The 20,521-nt window shown below is 37.6% G+C and overlaps 1 protein-coding gene across 50 annotated transcripts in view; it reads left to right on the top strand.

Annotated features, from left to right (window-relative positions):
* The window catches only part of ANK2 (ankyrin 2), a 371,582-nt gene that overhangs the window by 312,597 nt on the left and 38,464 nt on the right, over window positions 1-20,521 (top strand). For 19 of the 50 annotated variants that reach the window (XM_074823475.1, XM_074823489.1, XM_074823498.1 and 16 more), the window contains 6 exons: window positions 7,863-8,087; window positions 11,099-11,253; window positions 12,173-12,384; window positions 13,205-13,409; window positions 15,222-15,318; window positions 20,001-20,229. In XM_074823475.1, coding sequence (XP_074679576.1) covers window positions 7,863-8,087; window positions 11,099-11,253; window positions 12,173-12,384; window positions 13,205-13,409; window positions 15,222-15,318; window positions 20,001-20,229 — 1,123 coding nt within the window. Of the gene's footprint in view, window positions 1-542; window positions 579-7,862; window positions 8,088-9,799; window positions 9,899-11,098; window positions 11,254-12,172; window positions 12,385-13,204; window positions 13,410-15,221; window positions 15,319-20,000; window positions 20,230-20,521 lie in introns of all 50 variants that reach the window. The other 31 variants (XM_074823462.1, XM_074823464.1, XM_074823465.1 and 28 more) reach the window with 3 other exon arrangements.

Genomic DNA, 20,521 nt, shown 5'->3' on the forward strand with positions numbered 1-20,521 from the left:
TCATTCTGTAGTGCAGAACAAAAGGAGGACAAGAAACATGTTGAAATGGAAGAAAGTGGAGGACAGAATGTATTGATAGGAAATGGAAGAAAAGAAAATAATGATTTATTGTGTTATCAGAAACTGGCTGGAATTACCTTAGTTACCTTACCCTGTGATATACCATGGTCCAAATTTTAGATGTGGATACCTTAACCAAGCAGCATTTCCCCTAATCTGGTTCTGAGAGATTTACTCACAATCTAATTTACATTTTAGGTATCTGACTTCCAGTTTAAGAATGTATGTAGAGAAACCAGATCACTCTAGCTTTACTGCTGTAGTAGTAGTAACCGTTTGTAACCAAGGGTGTTTTTGTAGGCTTATTTTTCCATGCTCACTCCTACCCTCTCACATGTAATGAATATGCATATATATGTATATGTTCATGTGTTTAATTTAGAAATCTGTTTCATTTTTCCAATTTTTCAGTATTTCATTTAACTCATTCTTTTTTCCCCTTTCTTTTCCTTTTTGATGTTAAATCATCTATTCTATTGCAGATGCTCTTCTCCATGTCTTGATCATGACAACAGCAGGTGAACTTCTGCATAATTTCTTTCTTTAATACATTGTACTTCTCACCCACCCTATTTATCCTCCTTCTTACCTCACTTCAGGATGCTTTAGTGTTTTGATAGTGCACGTTAGGCAAGAGCGAAAAAAATCTACTCTGACTAGCAGTAGGAGTTACACATGGTTCTATTTCTCTTCTTATACAGTAAGTGTTCACTTTCTCTCATCTACTATGTCCTCTATAAGAAAAGAATACTGCACACATAGTAAGTCCACTGCAAAAAATCTTAACAAAGCTCCTTATACATTCCGAGATTGTTTTGACCATTGATTTAACTAACAATACATTTTCTCTGTTGGTGGCATGGTTTAATATTATTAAAAGGAAGAAAAAAAAAAAAAAAAAAACAAACCACAAATAATCCACCACAAACCACTGTAGATAGGTTTAGTTTCAACTGTTACATTACAAAGTGGGCCTTTTATCTCACTTGTCTATATAAAGAAAATTGCAGAGCCACTCCTTAGGCCATATTTTCCAAATTGTGCCACCATAATGGAACTAATAGAATAAAAGCACAGACCCAGTATATTTAATTTTTCATGCCACATGCATTTTTTGTGTGACCTCTGTTAATCACTGGTTGAATCACTGGCAGATTGCATCCTGCACAGAACACCTGAAGTGGTACCTTCCCAAAGGTGATTATCTTCACTTGGCAAGCTGTTTATTGGCACAGTACCTCTTCATCTCCTTTAACATAACTGTAGAAAGGTGAAAATCTTTGTAAATATTCAGCTGTGCAAAATTATTTAATGGCTAAATAAAACCCCAAACTACGGTCCATATTTTTAGGTCATGTCACTTAGTCTCTCTGTAGTTGACTAACGCAGCAAAGAGAATGTTACCATAAGTTAGTACTGTAGTGGTTTCCTGTGTAGGATCATGTTTTTTGTCCTCCTGGAATGTCTATTTTGCCTTCTTTATGTATGGCACAGTTGCAGCCTGAGGGAAAGCACACTGAGGTAGTTGAATGACTTGCTGTTGACTTCAGCAGGAGCTGGATCAAGGACTTTTTTCTTAATTTCAGACTCTCTATCAGTTTTCCTTCTCCTGCTGAACACTTTACAATGGCTGAAGCACCCTGATTGTTTGTTTCTGCTTCGTCACACTGCGACTAACACTGAATGCTGCTATCTCCTTGTTTCCCAGTTTCTTCTGAAAATTAAGATAATGTACACAGAAAAGTTCTTAAATGCGTCTACAATGGATGTGTTCTAGTTAGAGCTTTTTATTGTTTCCTGCTACCTGATGAGAGCATGTGTGCCTGCCTAGCTAGTTTGAAAGAATACCTGACCTGAGTGTATGAAAGTGGTGGTGTTATTGATTTTGCCTATTCTGGTTTGTGTGTTCAAAGAACTATTGCCTGTTCTAGAAAGACACTTCACAATGCTAGGTTTGCATGGCTCTTCAAATGGTTCTGCAGAAAAGTGCGTTTGAGTGCCAACGTGCTTGCATTCACAGCCCCCTGAAACTGTGACTCTTCTACAAAGTTATTTACACAACAGTGATTCTTCACAAATCACACACTAAGTATCTTCTTTCACCCCCCCAGTGTTGACACATCCATTTTTTATTTTATTTGCTCATCCTTTCAAATGAGCATAGATACAGAATAAAACCAAGTTAATTCCATATGAATAAAGTCAGCAAAGGGAATAACTGAGGCTCAGATCTGAAATACAAATATTTAATGAAAATACACCACAACTTTTTGTCCTTGTAGGGTGGATAAATCCAATGCATATATATTGTCTGTGTTTTCTTCAAGTGGAGCCAATAGAAAACCCACTGCTGTTTGCTCTCCTCTCTGTAGAAGGCATGGATGGAAACAGCCTGAAAGATTTAGGGGCCTTTTGTGTATGTCCTCCACCAGAAGGATGCTGTAGCCAATGTTATTTGATAGTTACCTTTCATATGGCAAGTATTTAGTTTTTAATTGCTCTAAAATAAAAGAGAATGAAACGGCCTCTCTAATTTATGAGTAAGTATTGCTAAATTAGAGGAGAATGGATGATGCTTGATCTAACGGATAAGCTTGTTTAACAAAGCATGTAGACCCCCCTGCAGTCTATAAGTTATTCCTTGAAAAGAATTACTTTTGTTTTTTCATTTTTCTTTAAAAAATATCCTGATTTCCCCTTCATTCTCTTTAAAAGACAGAAGACAGTGATATCCCAAAACCTAATTTGTTTCATTGATTTAGCTATTACCACCTTGCTAAATCTCAGGAACACTCAGTATCGATCCAATCTGCAAGACTGTCAGGGTCCCATGTCTGTGTCATGCATCATTTCTAACTGACCCTTTAAAACTGGCAAAAAATGAAACTTTCTTAAAGGGTGTCTTAGTACTGAGAAAGATCATCTCATTGTTGGCCTAGTCACCCTTGACATACAAATTTTGACTTTGCTGCTTTAATCTGTTATCTGCTTTGATTTTGAATCATCACTTAATTGAAGTTTAAGTTCTTGCCATGGGTTGCCAAGGTAAACTGAAGTCAGTGCTAAAGGATATAGCGTATATAGTTGTTATTGGAAGGACATTTAAAACATATTCTGAAATAGACTTTTGCTGATGGAAAGTACATGTAATTTTGATGCACTGCTTGATCAATCAGTTTGCTTATTTTGGCCACCTTTGTTTTAAATGGCTCACAGGAATGTTTTCCTGCTTATCAGCTGTCCAAAGTTTTCTTCTATTTATAGTTTTCCCTTTCCTCAGTTTTATCTCATTTCTCCTAACCATAGTTAGTCCCTGTTAAGGTTTTCCTTCCCCTATTATGCCATTTTTAACCCCTTCTGAGAATTGTAGCTATGATAGCCACATGAAGTTCCTATAGGTTATTTTGGTTTTTGTTTTTTTTTTTTACATTTTAATTTTTAATAATATAATAAATTATCATAGAAGCATGTAAGGAATACTTATCAGCCTAATTTTTTTAGGATGCCTCCTTTCTTCTTCTAGTGATAACCTGTAAGAGCTTTCTGATTCCTTTAATCCTTTTTATTAACAATTTTTTCTTTTTTTTTTCCCCTCTTGACCTCTTCATAGCCATTTGTGTTACCCTTTAAAGAGCCCTCTCCTTTTCATTCTCTGTACCTGCCGCATGTAGATGGTTGGTAATGCTCCCTGCAGTTGGAACATGGAGTAAGCTCTGAGTTTCCTGCTTAGCCAAAAATCACTTTTTGCATCGTCCAGTTAGGATGAGCAGAAGGCGACCAGTGCCCTTCACAGAAGGAGGATCTTTCAAAGTTTTAAGTCAGAACAGGGAAGACCGATGCAAAGATTGAATGGGTACCCCTCAGGGATGGTAAAGCAAAGCACACTCTGCGTGCAATCAGAGAAGGACCCCTGCACCTAAGCTTTGTGATGTTAGGGTTATTCATATGCTAGTATTATATATATATTATTTTCTTTCTGACCATGGGCATTTATAATTAAAAGGTACCACTTCCCAGAGTGATGGCTTAATCTGCCAATTATTTCTTCTAGTTTTGTTTGTTCATTTGAGTACAATCTCTTCCTATCTCAGTCTTGTCACTTAACAACATGTGGTAAAAGAAACGTTAGGGAGAGGAAAAATAATGTGTGTGTGCTTGGGCAACAAAATAATTAATTTGCATTTTATATTTCCTTTATATTAGTCATACAATTTTTTCACTTTCTTAAATGCACATTTTAGAAAGCATGTTTTATGTCATGCGTTAGTTTCATATAAATTATTTGTATATTGATATACACAGTCCTTCAAAAGGGCAAAGCTTTTCCAGTCCTGGAACAGTAATATCACCATCTAGATGCCCTCTTATGTAGCAGATAGGCTGAAAAAGAGGCTTCTGTGATTCAGAAAATGTTTTGTTATGAATTATTTGCTTGACTTCATTGCATATCCATAATTATATTAAATGTGTGGATTTAAAAAAAAAGGAGTTGAAAAGAAATTGGATTAAACAGGTGGATGAAAAAATGAATGTGGCAAAAGGCTGGGAAGGAAACAGGGTGGTATGGTGAAAAAGAACGTATTTTTACATTCTGTGTCAGCTCTTCAAATCAGTGTACTATCCTTTCAGGCTTTTATGCCACGTCTCTGGAGCTAAGGAATTTTCCCCTTCGGTTTCTTTCTTTTGCAGTGTATTCATGCTAGTTCTCCAGAATTTGTTTTCTGGAAATTTTATAGTAGTATATAGCTATTTTTGTGAACTGATTCCTCCGTATTTAGAGTGATATTTAGCACTAATCTTTTTATGCTGGCCTCATACTATTCTATTTTTGCCTGAATTTGCTGTCCAGCAGTTGAAGGGTATCTGCAGCCTCTTAGGTGCTTTCAGACTCATCCAGGAGTCACAGAACCCTTCAGGACTCGCCCATTTCACCTGGAGATCTGTTTCAATAATATGGCACAAATCTATTTTTTGGTGTATACTGTGATGAATGCTCCTGTTTGCCAGATAGTGTCTTGTTATTTAGTAAATATGTTAGATCATCTTTATGATAGAAACAGCTGTTTCTACAGTGAATAATAATAACAATGTCCTACTGTTTTTATCCTGGCCATTGTTATCTTTGTGTCCACCTTCCAATGATACTTACCTTTGCCTGTTTTTCCACTCTTTGGAGCAACAGTTGGTTTCAGTGATAGCTGACGATAGACCTTGTGATAGATTCACTGACAGACCTTGCTGTGACCCAGTAAACTTAAACTGAAAGAAGGAGTTGCAACTTCAAGGCCTGAACATACACAGTTATCCTTTTGCCTCTTGAGTGCTTACTAGAGACAAATGCCACACTCAATTTTTAATTGATCTGTATGAGATCCCAGGTTTTGCAGGTGTGGGAACACAGGGCTATGACCCTGTGTTTGAGGTGAGATATGTTTGTTACAGCTGGTCAAAATCAAAGGCTACTCCTGCTTCTTCAGCTTTTGTATTGGTTCTGCACCACAAGCTAGTTATCTTAATTGGGTAGCTTGTGCTGTATGAGAAGGCGCTACTATTTCAGCACCCTGCTTATCTTTTTAGTTAGCCTGGAAGGAATTACTATATGGAGAAAGAGCACCATATTAAAAGGAACAGAACACGTTATTATGGACAAAAGCGAGATTATTTGATTTGGACCCTTACCTTTTGTGTGTGTGCATTCTTCTAGCACTTAACAGTGTTTTTGGCATTGCTGAGACACATGGAGAGATAAGCTAAGGAGGACATAAGACAGCCAGATGATCTAGCACTAATATTTCAGTGATAGACAGTGAAAGAAGGTGATCCTGTTGTAAAAGTATACAATCTTGAGTATTACATCAATAATGAAAATAATTGAGTCCTAAAAATGGTATTCATGACAGCTTACACAGTGAAAAATGTGAATGCTAACTTCATTCAGTAAGTGCACTCATTAACTTCTGGTAATTGTGGGGGTAGTGTTTCTGCTGCTCGTAGTATTAGCATCAAAATATGAAACTCTTCTTCCAGCACTCAGTGTTATTAACTATCTCTAATGCACCCATTATGATGGAGACTTGGAGTGATTCTCTGAAACATAATTCAGAACCACTTTGATAACACTACTTCATACAGTTAAAGGAAAATTGCAATGCAAGCCATAGAGCATTATTGCAACAATTGAGCATTTAGTATCTCTTAAGCTCTTCTTTCATCTGTGCTTTAAAATGTATAAAGTATGTATTTTATGAAGGAAGCTCCCATTTTTCTAAATCAATCCCCAGAGAATCAAAGCTGTAAAATGTTTTCATTTTCTTTTTTTCCCCCTTGTTAAAACCACAGAAACACCAACCTCTAAGGAATGAGATAATGGTTGTACTACCCAGACTTTTACACTAAACAAAACCTAGAGGTATATGAATGGCAGTAGAATAGGAGACTGCATGTGTGAGAAAGACTGGCATCCGTGGTGCATGGTGTGCTTCTGACTGGCGCTTGTGGCTCCTTTCCATCATCCATTTTTCTGACTTGCACGGTGTGTTGAGTGTTGTGTTTTTACAGCATGTGGAATTACTTGTAGCTGTGTGGACAATGAATGGATGCAATGTTTGTTGCACAGAACGGTCAAGGGGACAGTGGAAAAATACCTGTATTTGTTACTCATGTTATAAGGGCTTTTCTCTATTGCAGGTCCTTCAGTAGCATTTCTGCGACTCCCCATGTGATGATTCTATTTTAGTGGCTAGAAGTAGGCCTGATACCGTTCTGTCTCATCTACGCTTATTTTCACTTCCAGCAACCTGACATTCCCATCCCACATCAGGCATGATCCTAAGTCATAAACCAGTAAAAAAAAATGGAAGCAGTTCTACACCTTTCCCAAGAACGTCCCCAATCTTTGTAACAAATCTGTCAAAATCTACCTGTTGGTTATACATGGAACTATAAAAAATTCAGCATAAAAGAAATTCCATGAAACGTTTTTCTCCCTTTGAAAGAAATAAATAAGATAGTTTACCTTGTGCTAGAAGAGGGCTCCCCTGTAGATGTCATTCTGCATCTGTAAGTTTTCCACTGGGACATTGTATTGCTGTGCAAAGCAACAAAGAAAACCTAAAATCCATAAAGAAACCTTTTATACAGTGACTGTAGCTATTGTCATCTCACCGAAATCCAAAATTTGTCTTCAAACAATAACATGTTGGGTTTTTTATATAAATAGGTGCTAGCTCTATTGATGTATTACAAATTGTATCCACAAACGTCAGAATGAAATTTGATTATTTTTAATCCAAACAATTTTTTGTTAGAAATAATAGTATCTCAAATAACTAGAAAATCATATAGATAACCTAAAAAAACCCCAACAATGCCTCTAATCAGAATTGGCTTTATATTCTTGAGTCATAAGTAATTTCCTTCAATAAGATGATTTGCTTGTAAAGTATTTAAAGAGTGCCAACTTTACAATATAGATGCTTGCAGGTACAGAGTAGTGATATTTGTACTTGACTTTGTCTCTAATAGGTACGTACACATGCTCACATTTATTAGTGACTGCTGGTATTTTTAACAGCAGCAGCACCGTAAAATAAGACTTTCTGCGAAGAACTCTTAGATAGTAGTTGTCAGTTTAATTAATAAATGATCTTAGCATGATTTGGTGCTTCACATGGGAGAAAGGCTTTTTCTAATTGTACATCTTGAGAAAGAATTTTATTTACATACGTAGTTACGTATGTGGAACATAACCAAAGGAATCTTGATATGTTTTGTATCTAATTTATTTTTTTCCTGATTTTCAGCTTCCTAGTTAGTTTCATGGTGGATGCTCGTGGGGGTGCCATGAGAGGTTGCAGACATAATGGACTACGAATCATTATTCCCCCGCGGAAATGCACTGCTCCAACGCGAGTGACTTGCCGGTTGGTGAAACGCCACAGACTGGCCACCATGCCTCCTATGGTGGAAGGAGAAGGTCTGGCCAGCCGCCTGATTGAAGTTGGACCTTCTGGTGCTCAGTTTCTTGGGTAAGGGGTGCCATATGGCCTGAAGGAGAACGCTCAGGCTATTTCCGTCTGTTTGCAAGTTGCGCTGAAATGGTTCCTTTTTCAAGACTTGAACAGAAAAAGATGTTAGTAACATACGGTAGCAGACTGGTCATGTGAAATACAAATCAGCTGTTAGTTAACAATTCACAAAACATTTACGCTTTTTCCTTTGAAAAGGGATATTTTAACCACTAGTACCAAGACTAATGTGCTTCCTTGGATATAACTATTACTCAGTGTTGTGATATTATAGTGAAAAGGGATATAGGGAAAAGACCCCTCTGCAGCCAGAAAAGGCAATTCATGCTATATTTAAATGATCTGTGTATAAGGCATGAATAGCACAGCACTGATCTAAAGCCCAAATGTTCAGCCTGCTACATACACCACACAAGTTACAGCTGCTTATTTTAGAGACTGGTGTTGCGTTATCAGTAATTTGGACCATCAGGGAAGCACAGTGCCTTTGCTTTTTCTGGGGTTGAAATTGCTAAATTAAGCAATAGGACAACCCTGGAATTTTTTGGCCATTTCTTTTGTCCAATGCTGCAAACCCCATAGAAAGATCAGATTTGTGTCTGCTGCTGAACTTGTTTTAGCAATTTTCAGCTGAAAGCAGCAGTTATCCAGACTTCTTTTAAATTTGTTTTGCCAACTGTTCTCCTTATCAACTGTGGCATCCAGAAGTGGATGATTGAAGGAACCCCTTCTACTACAATAAATAGCTTCATTCAGAAATTATAAAAAAAAGTGACTCTGTAAATAGCAGTAGTTTAAATCCATTTCAAAACAAATCAGTTCCTTTAAAATCCTATTATAACAGGCAGTCATCAGAGCCACTATCTTCCTCAGTGCTTTTTCTTAAAGATTGAGTTTAGGGAGAGAAAGAAGCTGATTGGTAGTTTTTAACTGTCCACTGATTTTCTATGGAGTGTGAAAGGAGAATGTACCCCAGACATGTTTTGGCTACTTCACTGTTGCTCAAATCTGGTAAAAAAGCAAGAGCAGTTCTGCAATGCTGTGAATGTGATGCTAAGAGAAAGCCAACCATTCCTTTTGACAGACAGGATACCTCTTAATATCACACGTAACAGCAAACAAGCTGGCTACTCAGATGCTTTGTACCACTTACTCTTTTCACATCTCGGTCACTCTTATAAAGAAGCAGAAAGAAATCTAAAGAGCAGAAGAAATATTGTGCTGTCACATTCAGTCTTCCCGTTATCTTTGTCACACACAAATTGACCTTAAGTATGTCTCCCATTTTCTTTTTAATGGTTTCTCTATCTAATGAGAATGTTTCACCTGAAAGACCAGGATATAGCACAGTTTTATTCATTCTCAGATCTTCGTGCCCTTCCTGCAAGCGTTATTCTAGGTGTTGTACTGGCAGTGAAATCAGTAAATTACTGTACTGTTTGCAGAGATGCATTCTAAGGTCCAAATCCTGTTCCCATTGGATTCACTGCCAAAACTCCCATTGTCTTCCCATAAGCAAGAAAAGATCCTAAATTAATGAAACTAATTTTACTGATTTTGATCACCAAATTGTCATCGCTAGGACGGAACCTTATTCAGTGTACAGCCTAATTCCACTCTGTGGACCAGACAGTGGCACTGGCGTTCTGGCACAAAAAATACATAAAGTTTATTTATGTTCTTTCTTTCACTGCTGCTTTGGATGTACTCAGTAAACTTCATCTGCCTACGGCTCCTCCCCCACTTAATGAGGGAGAAAGCTTGGTCAGCCGAATCCTTCAGCTGGGGCCTCCTGGGACCAAATTCCTTGGGTAGGAGAGACTTGAAACAAATTGATGGATGCTGACCTCCCCATTCTTCTCCTCCTTCTGCAATATGATTTTTTTATGTCATTATGCCCATGATATTGTCCCTTTCTATCATTTGAAATTCTGTATACCTAACCCTTAGTGGACCATTTTTCAACCCTTGTGGTATGTGGTTTTGTTTTGGTGGTATGTCTGTATCTTTTTCTTCAAGTACTGTGGCCTTCATTTTTGTTTTGGCATGAAATCTTCCTAGTTATGTGCTTGATGTCTGTAGCAAAGCAACCTGGATTGGGACAAAGAAAAAAGGAATCTACTGTAAATTTTAAGATGTTTTTTGTATCAAGGACTGATTAATCAATATGTTACATGTTGGATACCACCAGTATAATAGAACACATGGCATTTACTATGTACATGGTAACCTGTGTGAGTCATCTAATTAGAGAAGTGTATATACAAATATATTTGTATTTTCTCTCTTATTTCTAAGAGTATGTATGTATATGTATATATAAATATAGATATATGTACACGTGTTGTATATGTGTGTGTATATATATATGGACACATACACTGATACATATATTGACATCTGCTTGTAAGGCAACAAGGCAAATTCTTATCTCCTATACTGAAATAGAAAGCCAGATGATCTCCTCAGACCTCCTTTATCTCTCCCAGAGTGTAAATCAGGAATAAATTCATTGGAATGTATGGAATTACAATCAAGTAAAATTGGCACAGGACACAATTGCCCACTGATTGTAATGAAATTATTCTGATTTGCACTAGTATACATGAGATCAGAATTTGTCCCAATATTCATATATGTTACAGTAGATTCTCTTTGAAATGAAGTTGCACAGATTAACCCAGACAGTAGTGACAACTAAAATGAGCAAGAGTTCTTTATGAATTTGCAAAACAATTACCAAATTTCTGGCTAAGCACTATTATCTTACTAAATATCATTCACACTGTGGAAAGAGGTGAATGCACTTTTTGATCTGTCCTTCAGCATTTACTGAGTCCCTGTAAAAATCTAATATGTGTTAGCGACCTACTAGTTTAGGATTATGCCAAAGTATTCTAGCAAAATAGGTAGAATTCCAGGTCACTTTGTAACAGACTGAGTAGAGTTGCTGTTAATCCTGTTTCTTCCTCTCTCCCATGTGCATTTAATGCGCTGTGTTGCTGTGCCAGGCCTGTGATTGTGGAGATTCCCCATTTTGCTGCTCTGCGTGGGAAAGAGAGAGAGCTGGTGATCCTGCGCAGTGAGAATGGGGACAGCTGGAAGGAGCATTTCTGTGAATACACTGAGGATGAACTGAATGAAATCTTGAATGGGATGGATGAAGGTATCCAGTGTGACTTTTTTTTTTTTTCTTCCGTCTGCTCCTGCATTACTTCTGTAACTGGGGGATAATAACTTTTTACCATTTATTCTATTTAGTGCCTCATGTTTGGTCTGCCCTAGAATTTCTGACATTACGTTCTCCAGATACTTCATTTCAGTCACTCTGGTGTAGAATCATATTCTCAGTACAGGAGCCAGGAGAAAGCACTGTGTGCTTGTGCTTACTTCCCGTGCATGGTCTGGTGAAGCAGTGGGACAAAACAAAATCTGCCATCACAAAGTTGAGAATAGATGCTGTTTTCTATGGCCCCTTTTCATAGCGTTAAATGAAAACGAAAAGCAAACATCTTTCCAAAACAAGGCAATTATCATACTAATCCTTTCCAAGCAGCTACGTGTGTGGGAGGAAATGTCAGTCATGGGTACTTTTGCTTTCTGAGAGAACAGAATGGCTTTGGTCTGTCTAGGATCTGCAGAATTTGTTATTAATTCTGATGTCTTTTTTAAAAAAAAAAGCCCCAAAAGTAAACAAGCCATCTCACACACTTCAAGCTGAAGTCATACTTTCACACTTGATTTGGAGTTTAGTTTCCTTGGTCTTACTCTGGCCCATAGTGTAAACATGTGAAGTAGAAAGGGACTTGGACCCTTTGCTTGTTTGCCTGCTGATTTTGGGGATGTTGTCAACATGTTCCGAGTTTGCTGTCTTAAGCTCCCTTCAGTTAGTTGCTCTGTCTGTTGCTTTCTTGTTTTAGCTGAACTTAAAATAAGAGGGTATGTTTCCTTTCCCCCTTTGATTTCTAGAAAAAGTACTTTTCTAAGATGCAGTTAAACTGTGAAAATCTTGAATGTGTTTTGAAGTTCACCTTATTGTTTCTACGAAATTCTTTTCTTCTGACCATCTTCTCTTTTGGCCTCAGTACTTGACACTCCAGAGGAACTTGAGAAGAAACGTATCTGCCGCATCATCACCCGAGATTTCCCTCAGTACTTTGCAGTGGTATCCCGGATCAAACAGGACAGTAACCTTATTGGACCTGAGGGAGGTGTGCTGAGCAGCACTGTTGTGCCACAAGTACAGGCAGTCTTCCCAGAAGGGGCTCTAACCAAACGAATTCGCGTTGGCCTCCAGGTACAATGAAACTTTTTTTTTTTAACTGTAAAATCACCTTCTTTGAATGGAGAACCAGCATATTCAGCTTATCGTGTTGTATGTTGTTGTCTAGAATGCTTCTAATAAAAATAATTAAAAAAAAATCCATGCACAAGTCAAAGCCAAGTTGTAAACCTTTGAGTATTCCAGTTAATTCAGGTTCCTGTCTGTTAACTGTCTGTATGATCTTGGGAAAAGCACATAATTTTGGTGATGATGATGATATTAGTGTAGGTCATAGAACAATTTCTTAAATACTGTTTATTAAAGTCATCACAGATGTACAAAGTGCTGTAATAACTAGGTCAAATGTACAGATTCTCAGCGTGAAGTAAACCAGCCTAACAGTTCACTACTGAAAGAGGGGGAAGCCTTTCCTCTGCCTCCATCCCCTCCTCTTGCTGCATGCATGCAGAGTTTACCTTGGCCAGGACACTGTGCTTGTTGAAATCCCCTGTGAATCACTGAATAGCTTACTAAAATAGCTCAGATCTTGTTCTGAAAAAAAAAAGGTGGCAAGGGAATAATTTACTACTGGTTAACTGAATTAAATTAATGCTCTAAAGGGTCTGACAAGCACCAAGAAAGGTGATAGGAAGAGGAGGAAGGTGTGGAAAAGTTGAAGAAGGGAGGTCACCCCTTCTTACTGGCAGTCAGGTCTTCTGTCTGCAGATTTTCAGGGGAAATTGTGCCATTTAGTGTAAAAACATAAGGGTTTTGTGGCCATATACAGACACAGTTCTTACTCATTAAACTGTTTTCAAGTAACTATTCTGTTACTGTCTTTTGCTTTGGAAAGGCTCAGCCTATGCACACTGAACTGACAAAGAAGATTTTAGGCAACAAGGCTACCTTCAGTCCTATAGTCACACTGGAGCCGCGGAGAAGGAAGTTCCATAAACCCATCACGATGACGATTCCTGTCCCCAAGGCCTCCAGTGATGGGATCATGAATGGTTATGGAGGCGACACACCCACTTTAAGGTTACTATGCAGCATAACAGGTAGGATGCAAATACTAGAGCTTTTTATGTGCATCTTGAAATTGTCAGTCATCGTGGGCTGAATATGTTAAACTGATTATACAGTGGAAAGCTTGGTGAAAACCTGACTGGGATGAGAGGCTGTGAAAATAAACTACTTTCCAAACAATTATTTTATAGCAGAAATAACATTTGTTATTTGGACTAACAAGAGATGTGTAATGTAATCATAAACCTTGGGTTTGGTTTTGTTTGCATTTTCCTTACAGTTGTTTTTTGAGAACCCACATACCTCTGCCTAGCAGAGTAAGTGTAGTACAGACATAACGTTGCTGTACACTTCAGAGGAAAATACTGAAGTTAAACACTTTATAGTTGCTATAACTCCAACGTGATTAGCATCTCAGTTAAGAGGCAGAAATGAGCTGCATGCATTTATTCTGTTTAGAAGTTAGCATCTTTCTTAATTTTCAAAACTATTTCAAATACCAACCCTATGTAAGATGCAGTACACACTGAGGTGTGCCGATGAGTCATTCCTGAGAACAGGTGCTTTTACAATTTCTTCATACAGAGGTGTTAGGTAGCTGCTGAAATACCAGAAACAACATCTGGTCAACAAAGTAGTATTTGCATTTCCAAGAGAGTGAAACAATATTTATTTAAATAAAGAAGAATGGTCTCCTCTATAAAGAGGAATTTGAATAAGTTTTTGGAGGGACAGTAAATCTGCAAGTATCCTCTAGAAAAGTTCAAAAGGGAAATTGGTTCCAAGAATGCTTCACCAAAAGGAGAAAGGAGGTATTTCCTAAACACTAGTATTCCTTTACAGGTAACAACTTGGTTTAACGTTTGCATAAAGACTGTGCTACATGGTCAAATGGATATCTAACAAGTCAGCTGAATACGAGAGGAGGGACAAACACATATTCTGATTTAGCCCTGATTATGCATAGTTTTTCCTTTAGTTATTCATTTGTAACTGCTGTTAGAAGTAAACAATTCTATTTCTGTTTTCTGTGAGCTCAGTGATTTTAAAGTAACTGGAAACCAACAGGACATTCTTCACCAAAAGGTGTGAGGCAGGGACATTCATTGAAGAACTTCAAAACACAGCTGCAGGGTGAAAGATTGTGCCCACGTTTTCAGCTGCATAGGCCAAATAGGAAGCTGGCAGTGTCTGTGACAAAGAGGGTTGAAACAGTTAATGGTCTGATAGGAATCTGGAAGGCTGTCTATTGTACAGCACCATACGGAGGTGCACATTTCAACTGCAGGATCTTCCAGGGAGCTTGTCAGACACAGATTGTTTCACAGGTTTTCACAGTAATGTGCAAAAGAAATTTCTTAGTTATGTACGTATCAGACCTGAGTCTTCAAATTATTTGAAAAAGAAGTAGATTATAGAAATCATAAATTGTAGGTGTCACTATTAGTAACATTATTACTGTTTCCCAAGTGTAACAGTGTAGGTTTAACAGCACTATATCTGGGCCAAATTTGCCCCACATATGTGAATAATCTAGGATGAACAAAAGTAATTTCTAATAAATTACATCTCTCACCCCAGAACTCTAGCCTCTTCTAATGTTTCTGGAGCTGTGTACAGGAGTCATCATTTGAAAATCATTTGGGCGCTTTGTTTTCTCAGGGGAAACCCATACAATCCTACTAGAATTAGTGGAATAATGTGGACCTAAGGAGAAGGCATGTCTGGGATTATTATTGATTTCATAGTGATTAAAAACTCAGAAGAATGTAAAATATTTCTTAGAAGCAAGAAAGTTGCAGACTTGCTTGGTTTTAATTTTTTTTTTAAATATCTAATTTCAGGAGGAACCACCCCTGCCCAATGGGAAGACATCACTGGAACAACACCACTGACATTTGTTAATGAATGTGTTTCCTTCACGACAAATGTGTCTGCCAGGTACCTATACAACAAAACATGAGTGTTACTTTCAAATGCATGTCTTTTTTCAACAAATATTTTCTTTAGATTATTTTAGTTTATATAGTAGGAGGAACATAGATATTCTCTGTGTGTTGTGAATCAATTGATGAGGTATCTTGGAAACCCTGAGCCTCCTGTGCCAGACAGATGATGTACAAGAGCTGTAAGCACTACAGTCCTTACCAGCTGTGGAAAGAAATTGATGTTCTTGTCATTTCTATCTTGGCCTTTAATCCTTTGCAGTCAGCATCTGCTATGATCCCAGAAATGTATTAATGACAAATAATCTGAGGGACACTTCAGTTTTCAGGTAGTTAAAAAAAAACCTGGTTTCTTTTTGAATACCCCTTCTCTCCCAGATGCAGAATATGCAAATTTCCATGGAAACAAAAATCCCTTATTTGGGTAGCTCATTATACATCTTATAAAAGGTGTTACTTCCAGAATGAGAAATCAAGCAGAAAGGCCTGTAGGTGTACCAAACTGTGGTCTAGAATCTCTTCCAACCATCTGTTCTTGTGATGAGATTCAACTGCTGCCTTTCTGAAAACAGAAATTCATATTAAAAAAAAATCATATATATATATAACGTATGTATGTATTTTAGTTTGTATACAGTCCATGATTTATATCACAGGAATGCTCAAAAATCTCCTTCTCTGTAGCAGGAGATGCAGTGCATGATGTGAAAAGTATTAAATTTAGGGTGTGTAGTCTAGCAAACAGTTACAAAAATCTTGGAAAACTTGCCTATGAAAATCAATGAATTTCCTTCAGTGCAAACATTCAGTGTCCAGAGCAGTTATTACTATTAGATTAGGTTTGATATTTAACGAAATAATTTATTCAATGTTAAAATGAGTTCAGCTCTTGCAGTCCGATCTACAGTATAACTTTAACATTAGGTGAAACGAAGTATTATTTTTCCAAACTTTCTTGGTTCAGAAATGGCTTTCTTGCTGTTAAGTTGGGTGGTTTGCTTATGCACGTTTCTTTTCAGTTCAACTAAACATTTTTCTTTAACAGCAGTGACCACAAGAGGGAGATCTTAAAGTGTGTTTTAGCCCTCATCTGCTACCTGTAGTGTTCTGTTTAAAGAGGTAAATTAAAGATTAATTTAAGAACCAGATGTGGAGACTAGATGCAAAGTTTGAGAGGTCCAAGTCCCTAAAATTGTGAGGTGCCCTGGAGGGCTACGCATGAAATCCAGCCAGAATGAGGGTGACAGTTTATGGAACTACAATCTGTATTAATAGCGGATGTTTCCTAATCCCGATGATGACATTAAAATGGATTACTATTGCTAATGTTCTGTGATATAGGTGGGGTCTCATGTAGAGATTTTAATCTGCCTCTTCTTTTTAATCTAAATGAATGTTCAGCAGGCTACTTTAACCCAAACATGATTTTAAATGCTGTTAAAGTTGGAAAATGGGATTTTTTTCATACACTTACAGTCAGAGAATTAATTTCCTTCTTTGCTGAAGTTCAAGCTAACTTGAATTTCTTTACTTGTGCCCTGGTCTAAAAGTGCATCTACCCTTGTGCCCTGCTGAGAATCAGCTGACTCCTGTTTGTTATTCACAGTAACATGTTTATGTCTAGTTAAATCATTAATGACAGAGGACAATTTTCCCATTCATAACATCAATTCTGTCCAGAATGAGCTTGGGAAAGAGATACATTTGTCTAAAATACATGTGAATTAAACTGCAGACTTTGAGGCATAGCTGTTTCCCATTTCCTGAGCTGCAGCTTTTTTAAAAATTTAGTATCTGTTTGGGCTTTTTAGCCTCTGGTGTATGACAGCAAATCATTTGAACATATGGTGATTTCTCAGAGGATATAGCCTCGACAGTTTGAGTCCAGCATAGCATAATTCTCCCACACGTGAAAAGGAAAGTATCAGTATGCGGAGTCTTTATGTACCAAACATGCCTTCTCTCTTTCAAATGTCATCAGCCTGTTTTTTAACCAGTGTGTTTGTTAAATGTTCTAAAGATAAGCACAGCATGCAATTTGCTATTATTCAACTGCAGATGAGTAAGACCAGAGAAATCACACTTGAAAGGTATGCTTTGTGGGTTATAATACCATGTAATCTACAGTAAGTAATAAGCCCCCTGTAGATTATATCAGCTTTTGAGGTGTCTTTGACCTCTCATGACTTCCGTCTCCATCCTACGGGTGTCAAACTCAAGCATGCTTTCCACCCACACAGTGAATTTTATTTAAAAGAAGTGTCATCAGCTCCACAGAGAAACTAAATGAAGTGATATCTGAGAAAGAAGGCAATATGTGTTACTCCTTGTAAAATGCTTGCTGCGGTTCTGCTGTTACATTTTGGGAGTAGAAGTAAAATTATGTTAAGTGAAAGTTGTTATCTTTGCAAAATAACAATTCAGTTGTCTTGACAAAGGTATAAGGAAATTCTGTAAATTTTTATTACTGGCCAATGTTGTCCTGGCCTGAATGGCCCAAAGAAAGGGTAAAGAACCTGTAGTTTTCAGTAAAGAGGAGGGTCATTTTTGACAGAAGAGGGCCTGTTCTGGAAGCTGAAGTTCTAGACCTGAGTTGCAACATCCATGATATGTCGCGAGTAACTGTGTATGTTTGGTAAGTTCTGAGGTGGTTTGTTCTGTTTCACGTGCACTAGCAATACTTCATAAGAGGCAGGCGTTCATTTGTAATAATTATGTTAGTGAAATCAGACAATTTATGACCTTACCCTATTATCTTAAAGTATTTCTCTGTCATGGTGCTACCTGAATGAGATAGCAGTGGCAGCTCCTGGCTTCACACCATGCAGAGGAAGTAACTTATTCCAGTAGTATTTGCCTGTTGCTTTGAACATGTTTATGTTTGACTTGTGGTACATGTGTCACTGGGAACCACTGGTGTAGAAGATTCGGCATATACACTAGAAAGATGCCGTCAGTAAAATGGCATGTTAGAAACCATGATGAAAAGTGAGTCATGGTAATCACAGCCTCTGTGAGGCAAGGGTAGTAGGAATCAGATCTGGAGACATCTGGGTCTTCAAAATATAATAGGGCTCAGATAGAAATATATGTAGTGCTGGTCTTCAGTAGGCATAACAAAAACTTATCACAAAATCAAAGTTAAAAAGTCCCTGACTAAATTCACATGAGAATAATTTCTGATTTTGCATGTGGAGTTACACAGTTGACAAAGTCATTTACATTCAGCTAAAGACCCTCAGGTTTTGATATTGTATGTAAGGAATGTACTGCTAACCTTTAAGCTAGATGGTGGAAGAAAAACAAGTCTTTTGGGCAAGGCAGCTGCTTTATATTTCACCTGTTAGAGATGGGGGTCCAAGAACAGATTGAATGATTAACAACACATCCTAAAAGCCATTTCAGCCTCCTGTTCCTTATCAATAAAAATCAGGAAACTTTCACAGCATCCCTGTCATGTCAGAAGTTTGTACACAGTTCACTAACACCCCAGTGTGGTACACTGATGTGTCTGGCACTTAACCAACAGGAAATTGTACAATGCCTAGGAAGGGAGCTAAAGAGAAAAGGATTAAATTACCCACTCTGTAATTTTAATGATTTAGTCATAACCTGGAAGAGAAATGACAGGCTCACCATATGACTAGATACAAGCAATTTTAGTAAGATTTTTGTGGGACGTTACTCTCTTCTGCATCATCAGATGCTTAGCAGCAACCGGCTGTCAAAAAGAACCTGTATTTTTCTAGATAAAAGGCACATATTGCAGAGTCACAGGTGGGCAGAAATCTGAACTGTACACTTCCAGTACACCCTTTCCTACTTAATTCTGCACAGAAATCAAATAATAACATGATAAACAAGAACAAACTCAGAAAACTTTCGGGCAGCTCTAGAAAAATGGTGAGAAGATCAATCACCATTTCAAACGTCGTCAGAAACTGTTGAAAGTGATGGAAAACAGAGGCCCCTGAGCTTATTCTAGAATAAGATATTTATTTCTTGGTAAAAGGCAGGAAACATTTGATCACATATTCTCACTATAAGGAATCAAGTCAGATGAAAACAAAATTTAGGCCATAGCCAACTTCTGAATTGAAGAAAAAACATTTATTGGATACTGTGATGAATTTCTAGAATTTCTTGATTTTGGTAAGCCATCAATAATTGTTTAAATATTATAAACATAAATGTAATATAGATATACATTTCATAAACACAAAAAGATGACAAGGTTCATATATTTAAATCTTCAGAGAAGATGTATGAGACTGCCACAGGACAAGTGAACTTCTTCAAGCCTTTAAAAGCCAGTCAGGTACCTGGAAGAAAATACTCTTCCAGCAGAGTGAGATCTTATCAGAAAGGCAAGCAATGGCCTGGAATTTGTGCAGCCAGAGACACTGTGAAGGGTTTGCATCTGATATTTAGGAGAGTAAGTTCTGGTCCAAATGCTTTCTGTGTTGATTTTGCTTCCTGCTCCTAAATGCATAGAGGGTACCATGAGCATTCTTAGGCTATTTTTCCCAAACGGTAACTGTTTTTTTTTACTTTCTTCTGACTTGTCATATACAATCAGTGTGGTTGCCAGCTAATGCTGCTAGGATCGGAGAACATATCATTTTCTTGCTTAAATCTTTCTGTGCTGATTACACAACTCTTCTTTTTGTTTTACAGATTTTGGTTGATAGACTGTAGACAGACACAAGAATCTGTTACTTTTGCTTCCCAAGTGTACAGAGAGATTATCTGTGTCCCCTACATGGCCAAATTTGTGGTGTTTGCCAAATCACATGATCCCATTGAAGCACGGTTAAGATGTTTTTGCATGACAGATGACAAGGTGGATAAAACTCTAGAACAACAAGAAAATTTTGCTGAAGTTGCGAGAAGCAGGGATGTAGAGGTACTGTACAAGAATCTTACATGCTTTTCTCCATTTTTTAATGTCTGCTCTTAAGCTAATATTTTCTGCCTTTTATCTGCCACAAGTACTGAAAAATAACAGTGCCAACAACTACTGTCATGATGCACTATTATGTATCATGGTAAGATGGAAACTTCGACTTTTGTCAGATATAAGGGAAAAGTAGCTGCCAGATATGAGTGATGAAGTCCTATTCCCAGCGGGCAGTTGCTGATCTCTCAGTCCGCAGGGCTGATGGAAGGGTTGGCTGTAGTCAGCTGACAGCATTTGG

The sequence above is a fragment of the Strix aluco genome, chromosome 4, assembly GCF_031877795.1.
Source record: "Strix aluco isolate bStrAlu1 chromosome 4, bStrAlu1.hap1, whole genome shotgun sequence".
Classification (NCBI taxonomy): Eukaryota; Metazoa; Chordata; class Aves; order Strigiformes; family Strigidae; genus Strix; species Strix aluco.